The sequence below is a fragment of the Candida pseudojiufengensis genome (genome assembly GCF_024610245.1).
Source record: "Candida pseudojiufengensis strain CBS 10847 chromosome Unknown scaffold5, whole genome shotgun sequence".
In the NCBI taxonomy this organism is placed as follows: Eukaryota; Fungi; Ascomycota; class Pichiomycetes; order Serinales; family Debaryomycetaceae; genus Lodderomyces; species Lodderomyces pseudojiufengensis.
The window spans coordinates 590,011-617,750 of NW_026261528.1; the positions used below are offsets into that span (position 1 = coordinate 590,011).

A 27,740-nucleotide genomic window follows, 5' to 3' on the forward strand; every position below is an offset into this window, starting at 1 on the left:
TAGTAAAATTAATCGTTATTCAAAATAAGCTATATACATGTATATGTTGAGTAATAGAATACTCCAGAAATAAAACCAGACCTACATCTCCAAACCAAACTTGTAGAAATAAAAAAACCTTGGAGCATAAATCAATTATTTCCAAAACCAACCTTTATTGTCAGTGGCATTACTCGAAGTATTCTCATTGTTGGTGAGTAAATTAGTGGAATTCGAGTTTTCAACACGTTCTTCAACATTCACCCAATCCCTAGCTCCAATTGGTTTTGATCTGGTGATTTTAGTAAAGATGCAATCACCATCATTATAACATTCTTTTTTGTCCTCAACCAATTTAATTTCATTAGTTTCTGAATCAGTAAACATATTTGACTTTATTGAGGAGGAGGTTATAAATTTTGATACTATTGAATCATGTTTTTCACCTCCAGATTTTGCTTGTGTATTTTGTTTTTCTTTCAAATCTTGTAAATATTTGGCTCTTGCTTCAGCTCTTGTCTTAGCTTCTTCTTCTTTCTTTTTCTTATATTCAGAATATTGATCCTTTTTCCAACTTAAATAATCTTCATACTTATTGAAAAATTTCCCATTCTTTTGTAAGTCGACAATTGGATTCTTTTCACTTTCACCTAATTGATGCATTTGATTCATGAAATCTTCTTTAGTGATAATCTGATCTTTAAAATACTCATTTTTGAATTTCAACAAATCAATTGGGATTGTAGACTCTGGAAAAAGACATCTCCAATATCCTTGGTCATCCCAAATGGATTTTCCATGTTTATCTAAACAATCATGATACTGACGAATTGATGGTCCTTTGTAGGATCTATAACCAAAAGGAGTAGCACCAAACTTCAAATGAGCATTTTGAAAGAAAGGAGAATTTTTGAAAAATTCTTTAAATGGGGAACCCGATTCCCAGTCTCCATTAAAAGCAGAATCCCTTGTTTGATAAAATGAAGGAAATTCATAAGTTTTGGAATCGTTACTCTTTTCATTAACGAAATTCTCAAAATCATCATCTTTTGAATGATTGTTGAACAACCAATTACTTGACCATTGCTTTGCCTTATCATTTAACTCCCTACCTGCGTCCATTGATACATCAACAATAGCATTTGTAATTGACCCAATGTTGGATAATACTTTATCAAAACTCTCAACATACTTATCTATTTCATCATTTGGAAATGGGAAGTTGTTTTTTTGCAGATCTGAGTGTGATTGTGATTCTGAGGCACAACAGTTATCTTTTTTGCCACACATATTGGATATAAATATTTGTTTATACTTATTTAAATGTTACAATTGTAATTGATTATCACCTAACATCAAATAATTATAATGGCAATAAATTTTGGTTATCTAGAAAAATCCCGTTTTTTATAAAAAATATTTTAGGGGGTTATAAGATAAACTTAAAATGTCACTATGCGACATTAATTAGCTCATAATGAAGTCATTTTGAATTTAAAAGGACTATCATGCCATGTAACATATTTAGCCTAATAAGACAAATGCTTTCAGTGCATATGTGGATCAATCAACTCAATCCTTTCAGTTACTAGTACGGTATAAGTTTGAGTATCGATGAGGTTCTATTGAGTATGTTTAGGGATCCTATGACGACTTTTGGTTCTAGTGAAAGCACTTGCACTAGTGAAAGCACTATAGAAGTCATATAGTAATGTACCGGATAGTATGAGGGCTCTCTAATCGAACTCAAAAATATCTGTTCATACTGCCAGCATCAAAACCAAGCTTTAATGTACCTCAGTTTAGAAGTGTGGTTCCCATTCAAGGAATCTGAAGATATCTCAGTTTGTATTTGTTTCAAGAAGAAAAGAACTTTATTACGCTCATAGTGGGCCATAAGGAGGCCCGAAAAAGTAGCCAGTGAGTAAAAGAGACAACTTTTGTTAGCTTGTTACCTCAAAGATGGTAATATGTCTGGACCATATTCATTGCCTCTTAAGGTTTCAGATGATTCTTTTATACAGGATTTATGAAAGCTATTTTAATTTTAAAACTGGCCCTGAAACATTTTGGTATTTACCATATATGGTCAATTTAATATCTACTATCACACGGCTTAGATGTCGACTACCTACTCGTACATCTTTCCCTATCAGGCTCAATTCCACTTCAACATCGACAAATCTCAATGATGACATATACCAAATAAAAACAAAGACAAAGCATTCTATTCATCCAACTGCTCCCGCTAGAACAAGATTTGCACCTTCCCCCACTGGCTATTTACATTTAGGTTCTTTACGAACAGCATTATACAACTACTTACTAGCAAAGAATACTGGTGGATCGTTCATACTACGAATTGAAGATACTGATCGATCTCGATTAAATAGTGATGCAGAGAAGAATATATTTGATACATTAAAATGGTGTAACTTGTCAATTGATGAGTCTTCAAATGATGGAGGTAAATATGGACCTTATAGACAATCTGAAAGGAAAGAGATTTATGCGGAATATGCTGACATTTTGTTGAAGAAAGGTTTAGCTTATAAATGTTTCTGTTCAAAAGAAAGATTGATTGAATTGAGAGAGTCCGCCAGATTATTGAAACCTCCAACGAATGTCACTTACGATAGAAAATGTTTGAGTACAAATGAGTCAACCGAGGATAGACCATACGTCATAAGATTCAAGTCACCACACCATTATCCCAAATTCAATGATTTATTGCATGGAGAATTAAACCTACAACCTCAATACAATTCAAAAGATCAAAGATTCGATGATTTCATTATTATCAAGAATGATGGAATGCCCACATATCATTTTGCAAATATTATTGATGATCATTTAATGAAAATCACACATGTTATAAGAGGTGAGGAGTGGTTACCTTCAACTCCAAAACACATAGCTTTGTACAAAGCTTTCGATTGGGAACCTCCTCAATATATTCATATACCATTGTTAACTTCATTAGAAGATAAGAAACTATCGAAAAGGAAAGGAGATTTCAATATTTTGGAATTACAAAAACAGGAAATTTTACCACAAGCTTTAATCAATTTTGTTGCCTTATTTGGTTGGGCACCTTCCCGAGAATTAAATGAAAAATTTAGTGAAGTTATGACGCTCGAATCGCTTGTGCAAAATTTTTCATTAAATCATTTAACTAAAGGTAATGTGAAAGTTAATCAACTGAAATTACATTTTTTTCAAAAGGAACATTTTCTGAAAATTGTGCAAACTGGTGGAGAAGAGTTTGATAAATTAATAGATGATTACTTGCCTGGATTTTTGAAATATAGCAATGGGAAAGACAAATCATATCTAATCAAAATTACAAAATTATTGGCCCCAAATATTTCGAAAATATCAGACATCAAGCAACATGAGTATTTGTTCAAAGACGTTAAGAATACTATCTTGAAACCACCAAGAGATGTCGTACTTAGCAAAAAAATCATTGATCAGGTACTTGAAAGCGCAAAACTTGCACCATTGAATCAAGTCATTGAGGAAGAATTAGGTCTGGGAATTTTCAAAAAGAAGGACATTTTCATGACATTACGAGCCAGTTTAAGTAATGGTCAAAGTGGGTTACCAATTCCGAGTATAATTGAACTACTAGGAGATGAAGAGTGTATAAATAGACTACAAAGTTATCGAGATAATATTTTAAAATAGAAATTAACACATGTATATAGAAAACTAAAACTTGTACAATTAAACTGAAACTAATTTTTGAACAAAATCCAAAAATCCTTCTTTTTTCTTATCATCATTTTCTTCAATTAAAGGACCCGTAAAAATACAATGAACAACCATATCAGGATGATAATATAATCCTGTTAATAATTTTGGAGTAACTAAGAAATATTGTGATTTATTATTTTCACAAGCAGTATGAACCAAATACCTATGAGCCATTTGTTCATTTTTAGGATCCATACCTTGATTTATTTCATCAACTATTCTAAAGGGGGCATCAGTTAATCCTTGTAATGACATTATGAAAAAAATTGTAGAAACAGCTCTTTCACCACCAGATTGTGATTGATTATCTAAAACTTTTAATTCCGATTCTTGTCTAAATTTAACTAAAATTTGTAATTTCCAATCTTTGAATCTATCACTCTTGTATAATTCAACTCTACCTTCACTTGCAACTTTTGAAAATCTTTTACTAAAAGACAATGAAATTTGACGAACTGATTCAGATAATTCACTTTCCCATGTTGTCAACAATCCTGCGATGCGAGTGTCAAGATTTGCTTTTTGTTGTTCAAATATAGGCAAGTCAGTTTCAACTATTTTTATATCTTCCAATTTCTTTTTCAATGCATCTATTGAATTTTTATCAGCAGTAGATAATAATGATAATTCATCTTCTAAATGAGATATTTTGGTTCTTATTGTTTTTTCTGTAAAAGTTCCAGTTTCAGTAAATGGTGTAGCTAATTCTCTTAATGTTTCTTTTTCCTCGAGTGATAATGCATCATTTCGTTCTTTATACTCTCTATATTCCGCTGAATCTTTGATTTTATCATACTGGTCTTTATATCTTTGGAAATCCTCCCTCAATTCATTTTCCATTGACTGCAATTCAAGAATCAAATCTTCAGCAGATTTTTTTCTATTCTCCAACATCATAATTTTAAGATCAATAAAATTACCTTTAATTTGACAATTTGAGTATTGTTCAAATAGTTCACCCATCTCAGTTGACAATTCAGATGAATTATTGTATTCCTCAAGAACCTTTTGTTCATATTGTTTAATCCTTTGACTATAATCCTTACTAGATTCCCTTTCTAGTCTTTCTATTTTTTCTGTTCTTGAAGTTATCCTAGTTTCTAAAGCAGCTATTGCCTTGATGCTTTCATGTAATTGACGTTGTTGATCCTTAAAATCGTTCATTTCACTTTTGAGATTTTGAATTGAATTGTGTAAATTAGAAGCTTCTGTCTTGTGACTTTGGTATTCTTCTCTTTTTTCTTCCATGTCCGCTTTAAGCTTTTTAATTTGATTTGTATAGTTAGCTTTATCATCTTCTGAAATACCAGATATGTTGAAAAAACTGGCTCTTCCAATATCTTCCGCGACATAAAAAATTTGCTTTGAACCATACGATGATTGCTTGACATTAAACAAGGTATCTCCTGCAATGAACTTTTTGAAACGAATACCTCCATTTCTTGGGGATCTCAACCTATCCAATTGGTCTGAAGTTAAAGCAGATCTACTATACGGTATTGCATGAAGTTTAGAAATTCCACAAAGCATACTCAAAACTTCGGCTGGTCCTTTTATCTGATCTATCACGTAACCTTCAAATCCAAAAGACTTTAATTGTTCATTTGAATATTCTGATCTTGGAATATTTGAGCTCAGAAATTGTCTAATTGGCATATTAGTTTGTGTTTTCTTAAGAAAATCATTCATCATTCTTAAACTCCTATCATTTGTTACTGTTACAGCAAAAAGTGAGTTGTTATCAATGACTTTCTCTACCACAGCGGCTATGCTCCGGTCTTTCACGTTACATGATATGACTGGTGCTTCGAAATATTGACCATGAAATTGCTCAATGGTCCTTAATTTTGAGTGATTTTTATATGAGTCATCACGAAGTTTGTATCGATTTCCTCTTTGTGCTTCCGATATCAATAATTCTAATTTATCAGTTCCCTGTAGTTTTCTTTCGAGATTCCTAACTTTATGATCCAGTTCACCAATATCACTTTTTAATTCGGTCATTTTTTGTTGACGATCCAGTAAAGATTCTTCCAATTGTCTTGATTCTCCTCTTTTTTCCTTGTATTTATCATTCAACACGTCAAGTTGAGATTGGTCACATTCATTCATACCTTCCCTTTGTGATTTCAATTTTGTTAATTCTTCTTTAACTAATTCCAACTCTTTCTTTTTCTGCTCGGCCCTGGTTCGATAAGATTTGACTGATTCCAAAAGTTTAATAATTTCATCCTGTTTATTAATTATCTTGTTTCTTAATTCCTCGATCTTTGATTGTATAGCATCACGATCTTGTCTTATTGTGAGTTTAATTCCTTTTTGTTCCTTTATTGCTTCTTCCACATTCTTTAAATCATGCCTTAAAGGATCAAAATTTTTATCAAAGGATCGTAACCTTAATTTCGCTTGATCTCTTTGTTCTTTCAAATTAGCTCTTTGATTTTTTATATCATTAAATATAGCAAATGGTATTAATGAACGATGCTTTTCTATTTCGTCTGCTTTTTTTTCATATGCTTCAAATTTCCTAGCTTCTTCTTCTAATTTTCCCTTATCTCCCTGTAATTGTTCCAATTTTTGTTTTAATTCAGAAATTTTTCTTGTTAATTCTTGAGAGTTTTTATCTTCAAGAATTAGATCTTCGTGTAATGCCAATAAGTGACCATCTCCCAAAGTACGTTCGGTTTCTATCAATAATTTTTCTGGTGATAAACCTGCAAATTCAGCAACTCTTTCTTGTGGTAGAAAATGACAAAGATTATCTAATTGAATATTGAATTTAAGTCTTAAATTTTTAACAGCAGTCTCAGTACATTCCCTTCCATTCATTGACCAAGTTGAATTTTTAGCAGTAAATTCCCTTTTTATTGTTACAGGAGGTTCACCTTCAATATTTTCAATTGTTATTTCAATTACTGCTCTTTCATGACCAGTTTTGATCATTGACTTTAAATTGTTACGCTTAATCAATTTGATATTACCAGCTAATCCAAGACATATCGCTGCAACTAATGTAGATTTACCACTACCATTTGGACCAATAATCATATTAAGTGTTGGAGATAAAACGAATTCTGTATATGAATAAGTAGTGAAATTCCATACTCTAATCTTTCTTAAAAACCCTGGTTGGAATGGAACAGGTTCTCTTACTCGTCTTCGCTTCAGTATTTGTTGTGTCAGATCCCCGTTCATTGCATATTATTTTATATTTGATTGTGTCGTTCGTTGAAACTTATTGAAATGATAAATTAAATTTGATTGATAAATTAAGTTCATTATTAAATTCAAATATTAAAAAAAAAAAAAAATAGAACGCGTATTGATTTAATCAGAGAAAATTGGTCATGACGTGTAAACTAGTTTTAAGACATTAATTGTATATACAGAATAAACTGTAGTTGATATTTGCAACATCCAAAACTATGCACCAGTTTTATGCTAAGTTCCGTTGAAATTGATTGGTATATGTAATTCAAGAATTAAATTAACCAAATATATTGCTCGACTGCATTCATTTAGAGAATAGTGTTTTAATTCAACTATTCTAAATTTTCCATGCTATCAATGATCATTTGACTCATGTTTTGATATTAAATTGTTCCTAAACTAGTTTCGAATGACATTTGGTCCAATGCTATCTTAGCTCTGGTTTTGACGTTGAATTACGATCTCACGTAGACCGATCTTCAAGAATGCAAATCTTAAATCAATAATATGAAACACTGTATAAAGTCGGTAAATGAGAATGATCCTTTTGCCATTCGGTTATTATATTCATCATTTGATCTTCCAATATAATATCACTTTCATCTTCAATATCAGGATTTTGTTCTAATTTTTTCCTTTTGAAATCATGAATCATATTAACTAATTTTAATATTCCTTTACCACCAATTATTGCATTTTCATTATCATCTTTAATTTCAATATTTATAACATGAACAACTTGTTTTAAATCTGTAGGTTGATTTTTATTATACATTCTAAACATTAAATCTTCAATAACACTATCAAAACATCTTTCTTCACATGTTATAACTAAATCAAATTTTCCTGATTTTTCATTTTGATGCCATTTTTCTGGTGCAATTTTTACTTGTTTATTTCTTTCTAACATATGCATTACTCCATTTTGTTCATATAATTTACCTTGATTTTGACTTATTAAATCTTTATACATTTGAGCATATGGTGTTCCAAATGCATAAACATTTGGTTTATCTATAGATGGTCCAGGTAATCTAACAGCAGAACCTGTACCAAATGAATGAACGTTATAACCTGCGTCTAGTAATTGTTTATGTGATTCCATTGATCTATTGTTATTTGATGCACACACAGTACATATTTTTAGACTATCTTCTATCATTAAGTTAATTGTGTAGATTGATTTGAGACAAAGAAATTTATAATGTTGGTAGTACGAAAGATTGGGATGTGTTAATATGCGAAATGTCAGGGAAGTTTGATGGAAGTAAATTGAGAATGTGATGATCTAGATGATGGTAAAGCGGACATTCAAATAATATTATTATGATAAAATTATTGAAAATAGTTAATGAGACGCGCAAAACTTTCTGCGTGCGATTTTCATTTACCTTGGCATCAAACTATAGACATTCCAAAGACTCTTTCCATTCAACAAGTTGATTCATCAAGAATTGTTCCCAGTCGTATAATAATACCATTTTTAGATTGATTCAAGAAGAAACCATGACTAGAGATTGTTATCTTCCGAAGTAAATTCCGCGTTGAATTGCACGGCTCAAAAAATTTAATCAATACCCGGACCGAAATCTAGAATTAGAAATGTTCAAAGTTTATACTTACATGATAAGGTAATGAACAATTCCTTCTTCCACTTCTCAAGAGAAAAGCAGTGAACAAGTATTGTGACTAACGAGCTTGAAACTTTTCAATTCCAAATCAAAATTTACAACCCACGCTTTCATTGACTACTATATATTAAAGTTTTAAAATTGAGATCGAGAAATTAGAATTCACATACTGATGAATTTATTGCATATTCATTTCCATTTACCTTTCAATTGGCTACCTCATTTTGAACTCAATGGATTTGAAAACATGGAAGATGATTTAAAGAATGGTTTAATTACTAGACATACTAGACGAAAATCAGGTACTGAATATTTAAAATTTAAGGATTGTCCTGTTTGTCATGGTAATACAAAGTGGTTTAAAATTATTAAGAATTGATAAATTGATCCAAACTCAGCTCAAACTTCATAATGTTAATAGAGTGAACTTATAAATAACAATCTATTTCGTCAAATTTGTTAATAAGATTGGTTATTGAATAACAGTCATATTTTAGTTAAGCTCAAGCTTTACTTATACTATATACAACTATTAAAGTTTTGTCTTAAACTTTAGATGTCGAGAAATTCGATTAATTGAAACATTACTCTAAAATTACGTAACCTCATATGAAATAATTATGTAATAGAATAAAATTTAAGGTTCTAAAAGTTTAAAGTTTTCTATTAAATTTCGATTGCTGCAAAATCCATATTTACTCCACAAAAATAAAATTTATAATTAAGTATATCATTCTTAAAGCAATATTGAAACATAAAAAATGAAAAATGAATAAATAGTTTAATCAATAAATATAAATAACTAATTATATACTCATTCTTCTTAATTCAATCATCTCAATTTCCAAGAATCTCACAATGTTGACCACATTCAATTCATTAATTTGCATAATAGCTGCAATTCAAATATTCTTATTTGCTCAAACGATTCAAGCAGATGAAATAAAACATAATGTATTATTTACTCATTCTGGAAAAAAATCACAAGTGGTATTAAGAGAAATTCATGATAATTATTGTCCATATGAAATAACATCAAAAGATAAACGTAAAGGAGATGAATATAATTTAATCATTAATTTAGATGCTATTAATCATATACAAAATATTCATGATAATACAAAGGATCATGGTAAGAAAGTTGATGATTCTGAATTAATTAATTTAGCTCAAACTTATTATTTACCAACTTCAAAATTAATTACAAAATCAGTTTTTCATAATATTTTTGCTTCAATTGGTAATAAAATTGTATCTATATTTGGTGGAAGTATTAAATATATTTATAATAATTTTATTTTTAAAATTTTAAAATATTCTTATTATTGGGCTTATAGTTTTACTAAATATACTGTTAAATTAACTGGATGGTATTATGGTACATCAACATTACCAATTCAATGTTTCTTGGGTATAGATTATATTACAACATTAAAACATGGTGAATTTTTAGTTGCTTGGGAAACTTATACTTTAAATGATAATTGTCCAGAAACTGTTTCATTAGAAAGTATTGAAAAAATTTTAGCTCATTCTAAAATTGTTGCAACTGAACTAAAAGATCAAGATATTGGATATAGTTGTAAATTTTATAAAAATGAAAATACTGTAACTTCTGGTGATTGGTTTGCAAAAATTAGAATATTTGAATTAAATCAAGAAAATTTAAATATTAATGAAAACATTTGGAATATTAATTGTGAAGATAACGATTATTCTACTCCAAGTAAAAAAGAAACATTTTTAGCAAGTATTATGAAATTTTTTAATACAATTACTTAAATTTGTTTGATAATATGATTTATGATTGTTTGCGTTTAAGATATTCTCGTATGATTCAATAAAGTACTGATTCAATAAAATATTCGTATCATTTGTTACCTAAATCTATAAACTCTTCTTCATTCTTACTCACATTTAAATTCACAAAATCATCTTCTTCATTAACTTCTTCCCAAGATTGATTAATTGAAGAATGACTTTCAATTAAAGTAATTGGATGGAAATGAATAATTTTATTATTTGTTTCAACACATTGTTTTTTGAATAGATTATATTCATTCATGTCACTAATCAATATACCAATCATCATTGAAGGATCAATATATTTTATATTTAATTTATTATAATTTTGACAATGATAACTTTGTAGATTTATTGGTGACTCAATAATTTGAGGTAAATGAGGATCAAAATATATTAGTTCATTTTCATTTTGATCAGTAGATTCATAACCAAAGAAATAAAAACTTGATGATGGTTTTCCACCTGCTATACCTACTGAATATGGTGATGCCAACAAGGTTAAAAGACTTTTAAAATAATATTCATTTGTATGATCTATTCCTAATCGAACTGGAAATAATAGTAGTATTGATTTTTTATGATTTGTGAAAATCTCTTTAATTTCATCATCATATAAATCACAATTTTCACTAATATGAATGTATGGAACGTTGATCTTATTTTCTTCAAGTAGTCGTAATCTATCATCATCATTATTATTTGATTCATCAGTTAATTTTTTAATTGAATATGAAGCAGCATTTGGTCCAAACCATTGTCCAGGTTTTAATTGTAATGAAGATTGACTTGAAACACGTATAAAATTATGAATAGAATATAAAGAATTTGAATTATCTTGAAATAAATTTAAAATTGCAGTTTCTTTATCAATTCCATTAATTTTAATTAGGGTGTTAGCTAATAAATTTTGTGATGTTCTAATCATACAACCCCAACCAGAATCACTTGTAAAATTATCTTTATCAAATAATACTTTTAAATTATTAGGATTAGTTAATATTGTTTTATTAAAAATTATCGAGGGGAAAAATTGTATTGGTTGTGGACCATCTTCTGATTTTAATATTGGTTCAAATCCACACCTATAAGAAAGCCAAAGTAAATTATTTTGAATATATTTAATTGCTTTAATTTTGGAATAAAATTCTTGACCTAGTACTATTATTGGAGAATTTAATTTGTTTTCTTCTGTTGTTTCATTAATTGATTCTTGATTAGTTGATGTAGTTGATGGTGATGATAAATTTGTTGTAGAATTTGCCTCCTCTTCCGTCTTGGTGCTATCTAGAGATAATCCAGTGACCTCGCGTAAAAATGAACTAAATTTTAACATGTTTCTTCCAATTACTGATTCAACGTTTTCAGGTTGTGCTTGCTCATCTATTATTGGTACATCTTTGTCTTGAAAGTTAGAAGTTGAAGGGTCGGATTCATTTACTTTTGGTGTGTCTATTTTGACAATATCATCAGATGTAATTGAAGAAGACGATGTTGCTTCCATTTTGAAACTGAATTGGTATTTATATAGCTTTTTCTTAAGTTAGTTTTGTTATAGTTAAGATAATGAATTTGGTTTGGGGCTGGTGAGATTTTGAGGGTTGTATATTATTAATAGAACAAGAATAATTATTCCTTGATCTTATCGTACATTGTTAAACACAAAAGCATAAAAGGGTACATGATTACACAAACACTTGCACTCGCTTTAAGCTTAGGTCGGAGATTGCACGAATTGCACTGTAATGTAATTATTTTTCTGTCTAATTCTGACTCAGATTCCACAAAAAAATAGAACAAATACAAAGCAAAAGCCGCACGAGGAACGTTTTTTTTGCTTTTTATCTAGTGTAATGAGATTGCCATCAATAGACCAATGTGATGCTTTTTCTTTCATAATTAGAAGGAAAAAATCATAGAAGAAACAATTAATGCCCAAAAGAGGAAATAGAAGGACAAGAGGCTCATCAAGAGGAGGAAGAGGCGGTAGTAGAGGTGGTAAAAAGATAATAAGAGGTAATAAGAGAAGATCATCAAATAATAATACTAGATCATATAATACTTCAACATCATCTCAATATCAAGAATTATTTAATGATGACTCAATATATATACCTGGTCAAAATGATGAAGCAGTTGGAGGACAAATGGCTCAAATGGCTAGGAATATAGGAAGACGAAAGTATGGTCATTTTGATGAAGAAATAAATTATACAGAAAATAATAGATCAAATTTAATGTCAAAGAAACTAAGAGATCAACCTATTATATTTATGAAAGCTAAAGAAATTTATGATCCAAATATTATGCTACATAAACTATCTGAGCAAAATAAGAATCAGTATATGAATAATAATAATAATAATAATACTAATAATGAATTTGGTAATATAATTGATGAAGATTTTAAAAGTATTTCATTGGATGATTCAGAAGATGATATTGACGATCAGGAATTAGCTGAGAACGACGAATTCGAGGATTTTGAAGATTTTGAAGAAGGTGAATATGAAGGAGAGGAGGGTGATGACGAAGAGGAGATTGAGGAATCAGAGTTCGAAGATGAAGAGGACGAAGACGTTTATGACGACAACGAGACTGAATTTGAAGACGATAACAAAGATGATAAGGAAAACGAAGATGAAACTGAGAAAGTAGTTAAAGAAGTGTTACTGAATTTTAAGGCAGAAAAAGAAGGTGAAGATTGGAACGAACAAGATTTGGATACTGAATTGAGTTCCAGATTAGATACTTTAGAGGACAAGATGAATGAAATAAGTAGAAGAGATGAACTTGAAGATAGTGACGTTGAGGAAAATGATGCAAAATCGGAAGAAGTTATTGAGAAAGAAGTTGAAGAAATTGAAGAAAACATTATACAGAATGAAGTCAAAGTAGAAGAAGAAATACAAGACATTGTTGAGGATGTAAACAAGGAAGTAGAAACTACTGTAACAACTACAGCGGAAGAGACTGGCACAGGCGAAGTAGCTGTAGCAACGACTCAGGAGTCGGGCATCAATCTGAAACAGAATGCAGTCGAGGAATTGCCTATTTACATTGATGGCGTAAAAGACGAAGCTCAATTAAAGGATTACTTATCAGCAAACCCTACTCAAGAACAAGATGAGAACGAAGACGAATTGGAAGAAGAACCCGATTATGGATTTTTAGAAGAAGATTATGAATTTGATGTATCTAAGATGGAAGTAGATAATGTCAGATTTGGTATACAAAATCAATATCATATAAAATGTGCAGAATTAACTGGATTTGATGATGAATTTTGTTGGATTGATGAAGATGATGTAATTCAATATGTTTTATTTAATGGAGTTAAAGAAAAGAGATTAGGTAAATTTTTATCATATATTACAAAAGGAATGATTGATCAAGAAGAACCAGAAGAACAAGAAGATGATGTATATATCTCCGATGATGAGTCACTGGAGGAAGACGATAGCGAAGCAGAATTTGATAAACATCAAGATGATTATCCATATGATTCAGATGAAGTACCTCAAGATGATGGTGATAATTTAGAAGATTTAATAGCATACTCCAAAATGAGTACTCAAGGATTAGTTTCAATGTCTGATCGTGATTTTTCAAATAATATCCCTGCAAAAAAGAGAACGAGATTTGATGATTTAGATATAGATCCTGATTTACAAGAAGCATTAACAAGACAATTGAACAACTACAATAAAAATAAAAAATTAAAACGAATCAACAAAAAACAACAAGATATAGAAGAAGCTGTATTAAAAAATGATATGTTAATAAAATATCCTGAAAAAATAACAATAAAAGAAGTTAATAAAGAATTTGAAAATTTATTAAAAGATGAAAATAGAAATTCATTAAGTTTCCCCACTTTGGATTCTCATGCTCATAAAATTATTGGAAAATTAGCTCAATATTATAATATGAAATCAGATAAATGTGGTCGTAAAAATGTACGTCATTATTTAAAAATTTCAAAAACTAAATCAACTTATAAATATTATCCAAATTTTGAAAAAATTAAAATTATATTAAGAGGAAGACCATATTTTAATAGAATAGATATAAATAAACCTAAAAAAGAAAATAAAACAGCCTCCAAAGGTGCGAATGATTCAAAAGCTAAATTTAAAGAAGGTGATATTGTTGGTGCAGAAGCTCCTGAAATTTCAACTAATAATTTAGGTAGACAAATGTTAGAAAAATTAGGTTGGATAAAAGGTCAAAGTTTAGGAATTGGTAATAAGGGAATTAATGAACCAATTGTTGCAAAAGTTAAAATGTCAAAAACTGGTATTCGTTAAATTTGGATAGAATATATTGTAATAGATCTTTTTCAAATTTTCATATTTTTGTCATTAGTTTTAAAGTTATGCATGGTCATTAATTCGTTTCTATAAATAATCTACGGATTTATTTCTTTTTATTTTTCTTCTTCTTAGAATTAGATTTGGTTTTTGACGAAGACTCAGGTGGAGCAGCATGACCTAATTCTTTTACATGATTGAATAATTGATTTCTTGAATCAAATTTTAATCCACATACAGAACATCTTTCTGTTCCTGTGCTAGTAGAGCTGCTTTGACTTTCAACTGTTGGTGTTGATTCTTTCTCATTTACCGACGTGGCAGATGTACCATTTGTTTTATTGTTTGTTTTCTTTTTGCTCTTTTTTGATTTTTTTGAAGTCGTATTCCAATCATCATCATCTGATTCTTGTAAATTTGATTTTCCTAATAGTTTTGATAATTCTTCCTCCAATTTATTCTTTTCGTTGCTTTCGGATTCATTTTCTTTAAGGTTTTCGATATTCTTTGATGATGGTTCATTGGTTTCTTCAGACTTCATCGGTACAGGCTCTTCAATTTCTTTTGAGGAGCCACCATTCTCCTCTATCAGCTCATTATCTTTATTCTCATTTAATTTTAAATCATCCTCATAGTCTCCATTTAATTTTGCGTCTAGTTCATCATCACTTAAATCATCCAACTCACTATCTTCATCATCACTAAATTCACTTTCAGCAGTTTCAAACTCCTCTTCATCAATATCATTATTATCATCATCAATACCCAATTCAATTCCTTCTTGTTTCATTTCCCATTGCATTTGTCGTACAGCTCGTTTATGTTTTTTAGATTCTTCATGAATTTGAAATTGTAATTCATTTTTTAAAATTTTATTACATACAATACATTCAAATTCATGTATTTCTTCAATTGATTCATTATCATTAGTATCAGATTCAAATTCAGAATCTGTTGATTTATTATTTTCATTTATACCTTCACCTATTTGATTATATTCATCATTTATCATTTTTTCCATTTCTTCAATTTCTTCAATTGTTAATTTTTGCCAATCTTGTTCTTGAAAATTTTGATTATTATTATTTTGTAATTTACTTAATTTATTTTGTTTTATTTGTTGTTCAATTTCCCTCGTTTTTTTCAATTGTTGGTGTTTTTCAAATTCTTCTTGAGCTAATTTAACTCTTGGATCTCTTTTCTTTATGAATGTTACAAATTTCCTTATAGTTTCATTATATTCCTTTTTATATTGATCTGCAATTTTTTTATTTTCTTTTTCCATTAATCTACGAGTTCTTCTATCTTGTGCTGTTGAATATCTATACTCATATTTCCAATTAAATAATTTTATAGTTGAAAATGAACCCCATATATTATAAAATTTTTTTATTGATAAATAATCTAAATGACTATTACCAAATAATGGATATTTTAAATATGATGGATCAATAGAATAAACATTATTTTCATCATCTTTTAAATTTGAAAATTCTTTTAAATTTTGATATTTACCATGTTGAATTTCTTCTTTTGCTAATCTCTCAAATAATCTTGATACAATAGCATAAAATCCCAGTATTGAATCATTATATTCTTGATATAAATTCGAATTAAAATATTTCAAAATTTCTTCTGTTGAAATACTTGGAATATGTGATTCTCCACCTGCTCCATCATTTTCAAAATATTCATCAATATCATCATTTAATATACTTTGTTTATGAGAATCATACCATGCTCTTTCTTGAGGATCAATTAATACTTCATAGGCTGATCTAACTAATGAAAATTTTAAATTTGATTCTTCTATATTATCGGGGTTTTTATCTGGATGATATTGTAATGCTTTTCTTCTGTATGCTTTTTTTAATTCTGTATCTGTTGCATCGGTTGAGACGTCTAGTAGTTCATAGTAGCATGTTTTCATAATTTGTGGATTGTTCTACTTTTGCTTTGATTGTGTTTGCATTAAGATGATTCTTTTTTTTAAAACCATATTGATCAAATTTGTTGCAAAAAAAACTAATAATTCAAATTATGTGTAGCCAAATGTGGTTCCAAAGATAAATGGATAATCTCGACTAATATTGGAATACAAAGTGATTGAACCACTCAATTCAATTCATTATCTGTTTAGACAAGTACTTGTAGGAAAATGTATGATATATGGTATCTTTTTTGAAGTAATATCAAAGTATGGTATGACTAGATTGGGCCAAAGCTACATATCATTTAGTACCAGATTTTTATAATAAACCAAAGAAGATTTCAAATATCAAACATATTTATAGGACTCAATACATGCTTTAAAAATAGACTTGTATCCACTTACAAGAAATAAAGGATTTAAATTTAAATTTCAGAATAAATGAAATGAAGAACAGAATCAAAACGATACACAGAATCTAATCTCATGTAAATTAAAACAGAAAACGATAAAAAACTTTTAAACCTATAAATAGTAAAATTTAAAACCTATTTACTATATAACCAAATTCAAATTAGAATTGAACTGAAAAAGCAAAAGCAAAAAAAAGAAAAACAAAAAAAATTTGCAACTTTTTTAGAATTATTATGTATAATTTATAGTTTTACCAACCTTTAGAATGATAATCATCAAAAACATCATCATCATCAACATTAATTTGATTTGAATTAATTAATTTTAAATTTTTAACTAATGATTTATCAGGCATTGCAACTTTACCTAATTTATTATCTATTAATAAACTTTCTTTTAATGATTTACTTATTTCTTCATTTATTGTCAAATTAGTGTTTTCAAGTTCAGTTGTATCAGTTGTTGTGATTTTTGGTAGTGTTGGAATTACGTTACTATTATTATTATTATTTTCATGATCATTAAATTTTATTGGTGGTGGTGGAGTATTTGAATTTTTTGAACAATTAATTAATATTGATGATGATGAAGTTAATGAACTTGGTGATTGTTTTAAAATTGAATCTGATGATGTTGGTTGTAATGATGGGATTGAATCTTCATTTTTGTGATGTTGATAAGTAGTATTACTCGTGTTATTATTGTTGTTGTTATTATTATTATTATTGTAATTTTGATCAATTTTATCTTGTTTTATATCATTAAAAATATTATTTTGATTGGTGGTTTGATTGATTTGTTGATCTTTTGAATCTAATCTTAATTTATTTTTAGATGTGATATATAATCTACTCAAATTAATTGAAGATTTTGATAATAAATTTATAAGTGAATGATGAGAAACAGATTTTGATAATTTATTTAAACTTGATGATAATAATTCATGTTCTTCATCACTAACTTGTGGATTCTTGGGGACTTTTGAAACATTAATATCTGATATTCCAACTATACTACCTTGTTTTTTCATAGGAGTTGAAGATGATGATGAACTTGAATCATCTTGTAATTGATGATCAATCATAATTTCAGATGATGTAGTTGTAGTATTTGTTTTGCCCATTGATAAATTTGAACGTCTAGTTAATTTTGAAATATCAGTTAATGAAGGATATTTTCTAGTAAAAATTATTGAAGGTCTTTGAAATTCTTGATCAATTGTCATAACTCCAGTAGTACTTGATCTCATTAATTTTGGTTTGGGTGCATGTTGTTGATTAGTCGATGAAGATAATGAATTGTCATTTGTAAATAAACCAGATAATAATGATTTTGGTTTACCTAATGAAGAAGTTTGATTTAAATTTTCTCTTTTTTTCTCTAATGATGATGCTAAAGTTTCAGTAGATGCAGAATAAGTTGGTGGTTCAATTTTTGTAAAATTTAAAGGTTGTGGTTGTTTTGGAATACTTTTACCTGAAGCAGCAGTTGAATTTAAAGAACTTGAATAAACTGACATCCATTCACTTTCATTATCTTCTTTTACTGAATCAGTAGATGATTTCCTAGTTGGTTCGGTAGTACTTTTCATTTCAATTTGATCATCTTCATCTTCTTCTTCTTCCAATTCCTCGTCTAAATCTCCAACTTCAGATATATCAGTTGATGAATATCCTTCGTCATCTTCTGCCTCTGCTTCATCATTATGAATAGAACCTTCTTTATTTATAACACTCTCCTGCGAATTTTTATTACCGACCTTGTCATCGGCTATAATATTCGATGAATTTCTTGACCGATTCAATATTGACTCCGACAGTTTATTACTAGTTGTGCCCAAAGTAAAATTACTAAATAAGGAGTTATGTCGTTGTATTGGTGGTTGTGGTTGTACTTTATCTTGTAGGTTTGAACAATCAGACGGTGATATTGATGAAATAGTGGAAAATTTTGTTTTAGATTGTTGATCATTTCTTGACGTGGAAGAATTTTCGAATTCAATATTATTATTTCGACGGCTTGTAGGTGATATTTTATCGTCCTCTAAACTTGTTCCTTGTGGTGTGTGAATTGGATTATCGATTAATCTATTTGTAGTAGATACATTCTCATCCAAATCACTTTCTTCATCTTCTTCATCTTCTTCATTGTCAGATAATTCTGGAATATCGGACATATCAGATTCATCAATATCTTCTTCATCATCATCATCATCATCTACTTCTTCATCAGTATCCTTATCAATGGCAATTTGTTTTTGATTAACTTCATTGAATTTTTCATTTAAAAATGGATTGGAATCTAAACTAGTTTGGGTACTTTTTTTTCTAGTATATAAACTTAAATTTGAAGAATGACTGAATAAAGAAGGTCTATTCGACATAAATTGTGAAGTTTTAGGTTTAAAATCAATTAAATTATCATTATATAAATCATTCAATTCATTGGTATTGACATTATCAATAAATTTTTCATTAAATTGTTTATTATTACAGTTTTTATTTTTTAAAAACCTTTGATTCATTAATCTCCATGATCTATTATTTAATCTTTCAGTAGATGATATTTTTGAACAATTTATATACAGTAAATCATTTGTTAATTTCCATAATTTAAATAATGAATTGTTTGAAGTTCGATCATAATTGAAATTTATAGAAATTGTTGATGATGACGTTTCCATGTCACTATTATGTTTATATTTTTATTTTTCGACTTGTATTTGTATTTTGAATTTGTAAATATGCTAATTTATGATGTAGATTTTAAAATCGCGTAGTGTTTGATAATGTTGTTGATGACACAGTGAGAAATATTAGAAATCTGTGCTATTATTCTCAAGTTCTGGTCAATATAGTAAAATATGATGAGATTTTGATGATTTAAACAATATTTTTGTTTTTTTATCAAGTTTTATGACATGAAAATTATAATGTGTTTTAGTGAATGACTATTTAATGTTTCGGGTGATATGAGTTGATAAAAAAAATCAAACTGACACTAATTTTGTATTGTTTCTTTACTTTTTATATTTGACAAATTGATAGAAATGTGGTATGTCTATGGTAAAATTAAAATGTGAAGGTTTTTTGAAATTTTTCCAAATCAGATATATTAGTGATAAACAATACTGTAATAAACGATGACTAAAGTTGAAGGATATTTAAACAAAAATGAGGTAACTGATTTCACCGTTGATACAGTGTCTTTTCCTTCAGACGTGTATCTAGTGTAATCTGATGGTTGGTTAGTTGTTTTGTTGTAAATGTTTAGATATAAATTGGTTGTAAAAAAAAAAGATCATACATTATACTCACATAAAAAATCTGAAAAAATATTTTTGTTGATTTAATTAAGGTGATAGAGAAATAAACAATACATTATCAACTAGTAACACAAAACTAAAAAATGAATGATTAAAAAAATTTTAAAAAGTTCACAAAATAAAAACCACTTAAGGATAAAGAGACTTCTTACAATTTAAATAAACAATATAAAGGTGGTTGAACACACTTTGGAATAAAATAAATCTAAGATAAGGGATTCATCCAATCTTGTCGTATAATCAATTAAACTAAGCCATAAACAATATTGTGTTTAAGGTGACATTAACGCTAAAAGGATCAGCACTTTGTTTTTCATCTCAACTATTAAACCCAACGATTAAAAAGGCTTCAAAAATTTGAAACATAAATTGGACTTTAGTAGTATGTAAAAAGTATTGATTATTATAAGATCATCAATTTTGTCTTGATTTGTACTTGTAAAAAAATTTGAAAATGTTGAAACAAATTAAATATTCAATATGGCCCCTTAGATTAAACCAAAATCCGATGTAAGTTTAATACCATTGGACTGTGGAAAGAATCCTTGTTTATATTACAAAGGATATTATTAACCATGGGTTAAATTAAGCCATATTTAATTTAATCTTATTATTTCATTTCTTTTCTCTTCATCCTTCTTTTGTTAAAACTACTTTGTATAAAATTTAAATTACGCCTAATGTAATAAATCTTAAAATTTTTTATAAAAAAATCTAGATTTAATACTTATCTATTTAAACAATAGATATTGTGTTAAAAATTGACATGATCACGTTTCGATACTATTAATTCATCAAATTTGATTATTAGAGGTATTATAAATCAACTGAATACTCATAAAATCTATAGTTCAGTATTAAAGTTGAAAGGGACAAAACACGGATTAAACGAAATCCTATAATAAGCCATATTATTCTGTAGATATTTGTATATTTGGACGAGAGAGTCATTCTTTATCTCAAAATCACCTAAAATTGATTCTCCTATTTTTTTTATTGAAAATATTGCTACCATATGAACTTTCACATTTTGCGAACTACACTACCATTTGATTTTTGTTTCAAAATTTTAAAACAAATTTTGGCTGCAAAAACATCTCTGCTTTCAAAAGTTTTCATAACGTATTTACATTTTTAAATAGTAATTCTCTTTACAATTACGGTTGAATAATAAGTAGGACAAATGTAAATCAATTTTTCAAAAATATGGAATGAAAGTGTGCTAATTGCTTATTTGGTAATGATCACTTATAAACCAATTCTTCAACTGTATGTAAACTGAATATCAATTTTAACATCTCCATTAAAATAAGTACATTAACTCATGACAGGGGTATTTGATGTAATGGTGATGATTGATTAAGAGCATATATACTTTTAAGCATGGTTTAAAAAGATTTGTACCCACGTCTTCAAAAACTCCTTGGAAAGGTCCCTCTCCCTTTCCATTTGAGTACGCCAGAACAAAATTAATCTGAACAAAGCTTTTGAGGCACTTTTTGACGTCCCTCATTTTTAAAAGAAGACGATATTTTGTTGCAAATAGTAAGTCGAAATTGGAGTCTTTTATTCCTCGGACCAAGTAATTGTCAGAAGAACTTGGAGACTCGACAGAGGGTATCAAGTGATTTAAGATGATCAGTGATGGTTGGTAGTTGTTACGAATTACATCTTTGAAATGTGCTTCATCGACTCTTGTATTTGGTTGAATTTCATCTGGATCATGATGTCTAAATGGCAAAGTTTAAAACAAAAGTAGGTATGATATCCTGCAGCTCTAAAATGTATCGGCATTTAATAGATCATTATAAGTTTAAGATGTTTGACAACTAAGAACACTACGGGATACAATACACTGAATTTTCAAATTCAATTATACATGGGTTCCATTGATAATGATTAATAGATTGATTGAAGATTTCGAAGTTTATTGGTGTGACGAAATTGGAGGCTTGTCTCTTACAAATATCTATATTCTAATCGCATGAATGAAGATGATAAAAAATTTATCCATATGATTAGACTATAGTTGTTTGCGGTACAGATGTGCTACACTCAAGATTATCACCAAAATATTCCAGAGATAGCAACCGACTTTTACAAACAACTGTATTCATGTGAAGACAAACGGCAACAACGAAAGATCACTTTACATTTTTTTGACGAATGTATTAATAAAAATGATGAAATCCAATTAGATAAGCCTAATCCAATTAGATAAGCCTATTACATTTTCGGAATGACTCAATGTTTGAGCTAGTATAATTTGATGCTTAAGGTTTCATGAGTTGACTTCATTGCTAATAATGTCCAGCTTCGAAGTACGAGTCAAATAACCTTAACTTCTAAAGGGGTGTGTTAGATATTTTCATTTAATAGTATCTTCACATCTTACATTCAAGTAACAAAAACTAATACAGCAATTGCCGAATCGACATGAAATATAATTCCCGTTCAATTACCTGTTTAATTACCGTAATTTTTTCAGCTAAGTTTAATCATGAGCAAATCCGATCAATCGACCGACCATGGTGAGATTGATCGTGGTGAGATTGATCTGATTTGCTCATGATTAAGTTTAGCTTTATTCTATTGTTCTTTGGTCTTTTCACTGTTAAAAGGTTTACATCTTCAATGCAACTATCTCCTTCGTCCTTTAACTTTTCCGATGTTTTGTTCTCTGCCAATCTGAGTTGTTTCTTATATCTTGAAACGGCTTGAATGGGCAGATCTTCATATGAAAACGTTGGTTCTGAATGGTCGTGGTGGTGCGTCTTTTATAAAATCCTACCCAGCATGTCTTGAAGTTTGTAGTTCATGTTTCCTGCATTTTCAACGATCATATATGGACCTTCGTAGTTTGACTGTCTTTTCTTGGTTTTTGCTCTTTCTCTGTAAACAAATTGTTCTTTTGTAAAAGCAGCAGGTTCACCAATTCCTTCTCTAATTGAATTATATAACGCACAACGTTTTGCTTTTAAGCTGTTTGTTTCTTTTCTATTTGCTTTGATCTCTTCCATTTTGTAGAACTATGTTCTCTAGCTCATCATCCCTCTCCTCGGATTGTTCAAATATGGAGATGTAAACCATTCACCAGTGGAAAGACTAAAGAAGAATAGAATAAAGCTAAATATCCTTTGAAAAGCGACGAGAGGGAAGATGTATTTTTTTTTTTATTTATAACCTATTTATATTAATATAGCTACAAGTTAGTCAATTCTTATGACATTGACTTTACGACAGTGTTGAGATTCGTGGAACAAATAAAACAAGTTCTATAGAATCTTATATACTCTTAATTAGAGAATCAACTATTATTATTTTCATTACATTACATTTTGTGTATTATTTAAATTCAACGAGGATACAAGGCTATTGAATCAATCTACTACATTTAAGTAACAAATACTAATAGCAACAATTGCCAAATCGACAAAATATAATTTTTTTTGGTGTAATCCTTTTTCTCGGACGGAAAAATAATCTTCTATTATGCAGTACTAGAGAAGCTTCTTAATGTTTTTATGCAGTCATATTTCCATTACATTATAAAATAAACTATCATCATAATTCCATTAACTATATATAAATAAAATAAGGTTTTTAAGTTTGGTAACAAAACTTATGTTTTGAAACAATTTGAAATTTAATTGGGGGGTTTATTCAACTCATCAATATTCTCTTCCTTGCTGATTAATCATTATTTTAAAGTAGTTTACTAAAACTTTACTTTAATGTTGAGGTGAACAAGAAACGAGGAATGAGGAGTTCGGTATGGTGACATCATCAGTTTATAATTCCGAATTTTACATATACGTACATTATTCATATCTGTTGCTGCCTTTCAATCTCATTGGTATTCATTTACGTTCAACTTTTACTCTTAAAAGCTTGACAAGTCTCTCACGGAAAGATCAATGCAAGATCACAAACTGAATACGGTAATATGAAATTTCTCGACGGAAATGTTGAATCCTTTTTTTTTGAAACTCTATAATTGAATTTTTGAGTTTTTGAAATTCTTTGCTGAACTTTTCCGTTTGTACTATTTTACCAGTTTGTGATTAACTTTTGATGTATTATTTCTGCATTATTTCATACAATGATTCTATTTTAAAGTTTTTTAAATTATTTAGATCAATCAGATTATTAATCTTATTAACTGTGTATTTATATATATTTGAAATTAATTGTTGCATTTTTTAAATGTTTCAAAGTTTTTATTTAACATTTATTTTGAAACATTTGCATCAACCACAACAGTTTCTACATTTAGTGAAAGAAACAAGAACAGGATAGTTTTATTATTGAATCATGTCATTAATGAAAGCTGCAGTTATTAGTGGTGAATCAGATCCATTAAGTGTAATAGCAGAAATTCCAATTCCAAAAATAAATGATGATGAAATATTAATAAAAGCTAAAGCGTTTGCAATAAATCCAACTGATTGGAAACATATTGATTATAAAATTGGTCAAAAGGGAGATATATTAGGTAGTGATGTAAGTGGAATAGTTGAACAAGTTGGTTCAAATATTAAAAATTTTAAAAAGGGAGATTTTGTAAGTTCTTTTATATGTGGAAATGTTTCAAAAACAAATGGTGCATTTGCTGAATATGTTGCTGCATCTCCTAATGCCACTATAAAATATAATCATTTAACTAATGATTCAAAAGAGAGCAAATCTGGTCCAATAAATACATTTGATGGAGCAGCAAGTGTAACCTTGGGATTAGTAACTGTTGGAATAACATATAGTTACTATTTTGATCTTGGTAAAAATAAAAAAGATGGAGATTTTATATTAATTTGGGGAGGTTCTACTGCAACTGGAATATTAGCTATTCAATTAGCTAAATTAATATATAATTTAAAAATAATTACAACTGCATCACCAAAAAATCATGAATTTTTAAAGAACTTAGGAGCTGATTATACATTCGATTATAATGATCCAGAAGTTGTTAATAAGATCAGAGAAACTTCTCAAAATAAATTACATTTTGCTTTTGATACAATTGCACAACAAGATACTTTTCAAAAAGTTTATGATTCAACATCAACAACAACTGGTGATATACATATTGATTCATTACTTTTATTAGATGATAAATCAATTAAATTAGATTCATCAAGAAATAATTCAAATATACATTGGGGTAAAACATTAGCTTATTTAGCAATTGATAAATTTAAAATAATGGGTGATAAAATTGAAAGACCAGGTGATTTATTGGATTATTATTTACCTTGGTGGAACGATGTATTACCTAAATATTTAAAAGATTTAAAACATGGAAACTTAAAAATTTTAAAAAATGGTTTAGGTAGTGTTGATGAAGGCTTAAAATTATCCAAAAAAGGAGTTTCAAATGAAAAAATTGTTTTTAGTATATAAATTAAAATGTTTTGTAATATTATGAACCTTATGATAAAGAGATTGAGAATAAAGATTCGTTCTTACGGAAATGTAATTCTGTAGATAAAAACTTTAAAACTAGATCTTGAGAAAGTTGATTTTGCTGCAGCATTTAGGACAAAACGATTATAGAAGATCAGTCTATGCCTGAATCCTTCGTCCAACAGCCTCAGCACGGTTACTCAAAGTATTATTTGTGAGAGATTGAAAATTTCGATATATCAAATTAATGTTCTATTATCATGCAAAATATCCATACACGATGAATCTAAATAATGTCTCTAAGGAACTAAACCACTACTTCTTTTGTCTAATTTTATCTTTTAATAAATGACAAACACCTGAAGCTATTATACTAACTCCTAACATTAAAACTAACATCATATTAGAATTACGATATAATCTTTTCTTATCAGCTGGCCAACCACTATATAAAGCATAAGTTGCAGTAACTGAACCTAAATTACCTAAACCAGAAACAACAGCAGAACTAACAGCACAACCAACATCACCATATCTTGGTCCAAAAATTTCTGCTGACCAAGACATACAAATTGGAACAGTTGGACCCAATCCAAAACCTGCAATTAATAAACCACCATATTTATTCCATGAACCATGAGCAAAAGTTGTTACAACCATACCAACAATAATAATAACACAAGCAAAACTAAATATTAAAGCTCTAAATTTTTTAAATTTATCAGCAAAAGGAGTAATAATTAAAATCCCACCTAAATCAAATAACCAAATTGGGGCATATAATAAAGAAACTTGAATTGATGATAAACTTGGATCATTTGTTCTTATAATTGTTGAACCAAAAACAGCTAAACCAAATCCTGTACCGACAACTCCAAAATACATGATAACTAATGGATAAATTCTTAAATCTGTCATTATATCAAATAAATCTTTCCAACCCCATTTTAATAGTTTATATCTATGTTCTAAATCTTTTCTATGTAATTCTTGTTCTTCTCCTTTTAATGGTGAAACAGGTGTAAAAAATTTTCTATAAATTTTCATAATTTTTGAATTTGACTCTTTTATAACTTTAAAAGGTCTATCTGGTAACCACCATAATAATGAAATTCCAACTGCAATAGTTATAACTCCATAAACCATATACATCCATTGCCAACCATAATAACCATGAACACCATCTAATTTTTGAAACCCAGCACTAACTAATCCTGCAACTGCTGCTGAAATTTGAGCAGCAGTAAAATAATAACCAATTCTTCTTGTTGATCTTTCATTTGGATACCATAAAGAAATATAATAACTCATACCTGGCCAAGTACCTGCTCCAACCATACCACTTATAAATCTTATAGCAATTAACGCTCCAGCTGAATGTAAAGCACTATAACAAGTATATACTAACCCCACGGTTATAACAATTCTAGCTAACCAAGATTGAGGACTTACTTTAGTCATTATTAAATTCATTGGAACATCAAATATAATATAACCAACATAATATAAAGCAGAAGCAGTTGCAGTATGATGACTTGTTAAACCTAAACTTTGAATTAATGAATGATTTTTTTCAAAATTCATTGTTAATGTTAATCCATAACAATTTGAACCAAATGATGTTAAAAAATATAAACACCATAATGCTGGAATGATTCTAAAATCTAATTTTCTATAAATTTTATTTAATTGTTTTTCATTTAATATTGGTTGTTGATGTTCTTGTTCTATTGTTGAATTATCTAATTGATATTCTTCATATTCTAAATTTTTTGAATCTCTTATTTCTGAATCACCTGAATGTTGTTCTGATGTACTCATTATGTTTTGATTGTGATTAGTAAGGATGAAGATGAATGGTTAAATGGGATAAATGTAATTGAGATTAAGGATAATCAATCAAGCTTATATAGTTTTTTTTATAGTTTGGGTTTTGTTGGGTTAATATACTTTTTGGTTTTTTTGCAATCAAT

General features: G+C 28.6%; 11 protein-coding genes across 11 annotated transcripts; 4 read left to right on the top strand and 7 right to left on the bottom strand. All coding sequences in view use genetic code 12, as the record gives it.

The window, feature by feature from the left end:
• Positions 1–135: 135 nt before the first annotated feature.
• On the bottom strand, positions 136–1,269 carry KGF55_002556 (uncharacterized protein; the record flags this gene model as incomplete). Its single annotated transcript, XM_051757252.1, has 1 exon — positions 136–1,269. One exon carries the CDS (start codon positions 1,267–1,269, stop codon positions 136–138), a length of 1,134 nt encoding a protein of 377 aa, XP_051614817.1.
• Positions 1,270–1,986: 717 nt separating this feature from the next.
• Positions 1,987–3,669, top strand: KGF55_002557 (glutamate--tRNA ligase; the record flags this gene model as incomplete). Its single annotated transcript, XM_051757254.1, has 1 exon — positions 1,987–3,669. One exon carries the CDS (start codon positions 1,987–1,989, stop codon positions 3,667–3,669), a length of 1,683 nt encoding a protein of 560 aa, XP_051614818.1.
• A 39-nt stretch (positions 3,670–3,708) lies between these two features.
• SMC5 (DNA repair ATPase) lies at positions 3,709–6,933 on the bottom strand (the record flags this gene model as incomplete). Its single annotated transcript, XM_051757255.1, has 1 exon — positions 3,709–6,933. One exon carries the CDS (start codon positions 6,931–6,933, stop codon positions 3,709–3,711), a length of 3,225 nt encoding a protein of 1,074 aa, XP_051614819.1.
• Positions 6,934–7,447: 514 nt separating this feature from the next.
• On the bottom strand, positions 7,448–8,053 carry SSU72 (RNA polymerase II subunit A C-terminal domain phosphatase; the record flags this gene model as incomplete). The annotated part of the gene is made up of 1 exon (XM_051757256.1): positions 7,448–8,053. One exon carries the CDS (start codon positions 8,051–8,053, stop codon positions 7,448–7,450), a length of 606 nt encoding a protein of 201 aa, XP_051614820.1.
• Positions 8,054–9,437: 1,384 nt separating this feature from the next.
• On the top strand, positions 9,438–10,361 carry KGF55_002560 (uncharacterized protein; the record flags this gene model as incomplete). The annotated part of the gene is made up of 1 exon (XM_051757257.1): positions 9,438–10,361. The coding sequence occupies one exon, from the start codon at positions 9,438–9,440 to the stop codon at positions 10,359–10,361; it is 924 nt and encodes a 307-aa protein (XP_051614821.1).
• Positions 10,362–10,449: 88 nt separating this feature from the next.
• On the bottom strand, positions 10,450–11,886 carry KGF55_002561 (cysteine protease; the record flags this gene model as incomplete). The annotated part of the gene is made up of 1 exon (XM_051757258.1): positions 10,450–11,886. One exon carries the CDS (start codon positions 11,884–11,886, stop codon positions 10,450–10,452), a length of 1,437 nt encoding a protein of 478 aa, XP_051614822.1.
• A 427-nt stretch (positions 11,887–12,313) lies between these two features.
• Positions 12,314–14,692, top strand: KGF55_002562 (uncharacterized protein; the record flags this gene model as incomplete). The annotated part of the gene is made up of 1 exon (XM_051757259.1): positions 12,314–14,692. The coding sequence occupies one exon, from the start codon at positions 12,314–12,316 to the stop codon at positions 14,690–14,692; it is 2,379 nt and encodes a 792-aa protein (XP_051614823.1).
• A 109-nt stretch (positions 14,693–14,801) lies between these two features.
• On the bottom strand, positions 14,802–16,625 carry KGF55_002563 (uncharacterized protein; the record flags this gene model as incomplete). The annotated part of the gene is made up of 1 exon (XM_051757260.1): positions 14,802–16,625. One exon carries the CDS (start codon positions 16,623–16,625, stop codon positions 14,802–14,804), a length of 1,824 nt encoding a protein of 607 aa, XP_051614824.1.
• Positions 16,626–17,289: 664 nt separating this feature from the next.
• KGF55_002564 (uncharacterized protein) lies at positions 17,290–19,722 on the bottom strand (the record flags this gene model as incomplete). Its single annotated transcript, XM_051757261.1, has 1 exon — positions 17,290–19,722. The coding sequence occupies one exon, from the start codon at positions 19,720–19,722 to the stop codon at positions 17,290–17,292; it is 2,433 nt and encodes an 810-aa protein (XP_051614825.1).
• Positions 19,723–24,678: 4,956 nt separating this feature from the next.
• Positions 24,679–25,764, top strand: KGF55_002565 (zinc-binding alcohol dehydrogenase family protein; the record flags this gene model as incomplete). The annotated part of the gene is made up of 1 exon (XM_051757262.1): positions 24,679–25,764. The coding sequence occupies one exon, from the start codon at positions 24,679–24,681 to the stop codon at positions 25,762–25,764; it is 1,086 nt and encodes a 361-aa protein (XP_051614826.1).
• Positions 25,765–26,082: 318 nt separating this feature from the next.
• On the bottom strand, positions 26,083–27,588 carry KGF55_002566 (uncharacterized protein; the record flags this gene model as incomplete). The annotated part of the gene is made up of 1 exon (XM_051757263.1): positions 26,083–27,588. One exon carries the CDS (start codon positions 27,586–27,588, stop codon positions 26,083–26,085), a length of 1,506 nt encoding a protein of 501 aa, XP_051614827.1.
• Between the last annotated feature and the right edge of the window lie 152 nt (positions 27,589–27,740).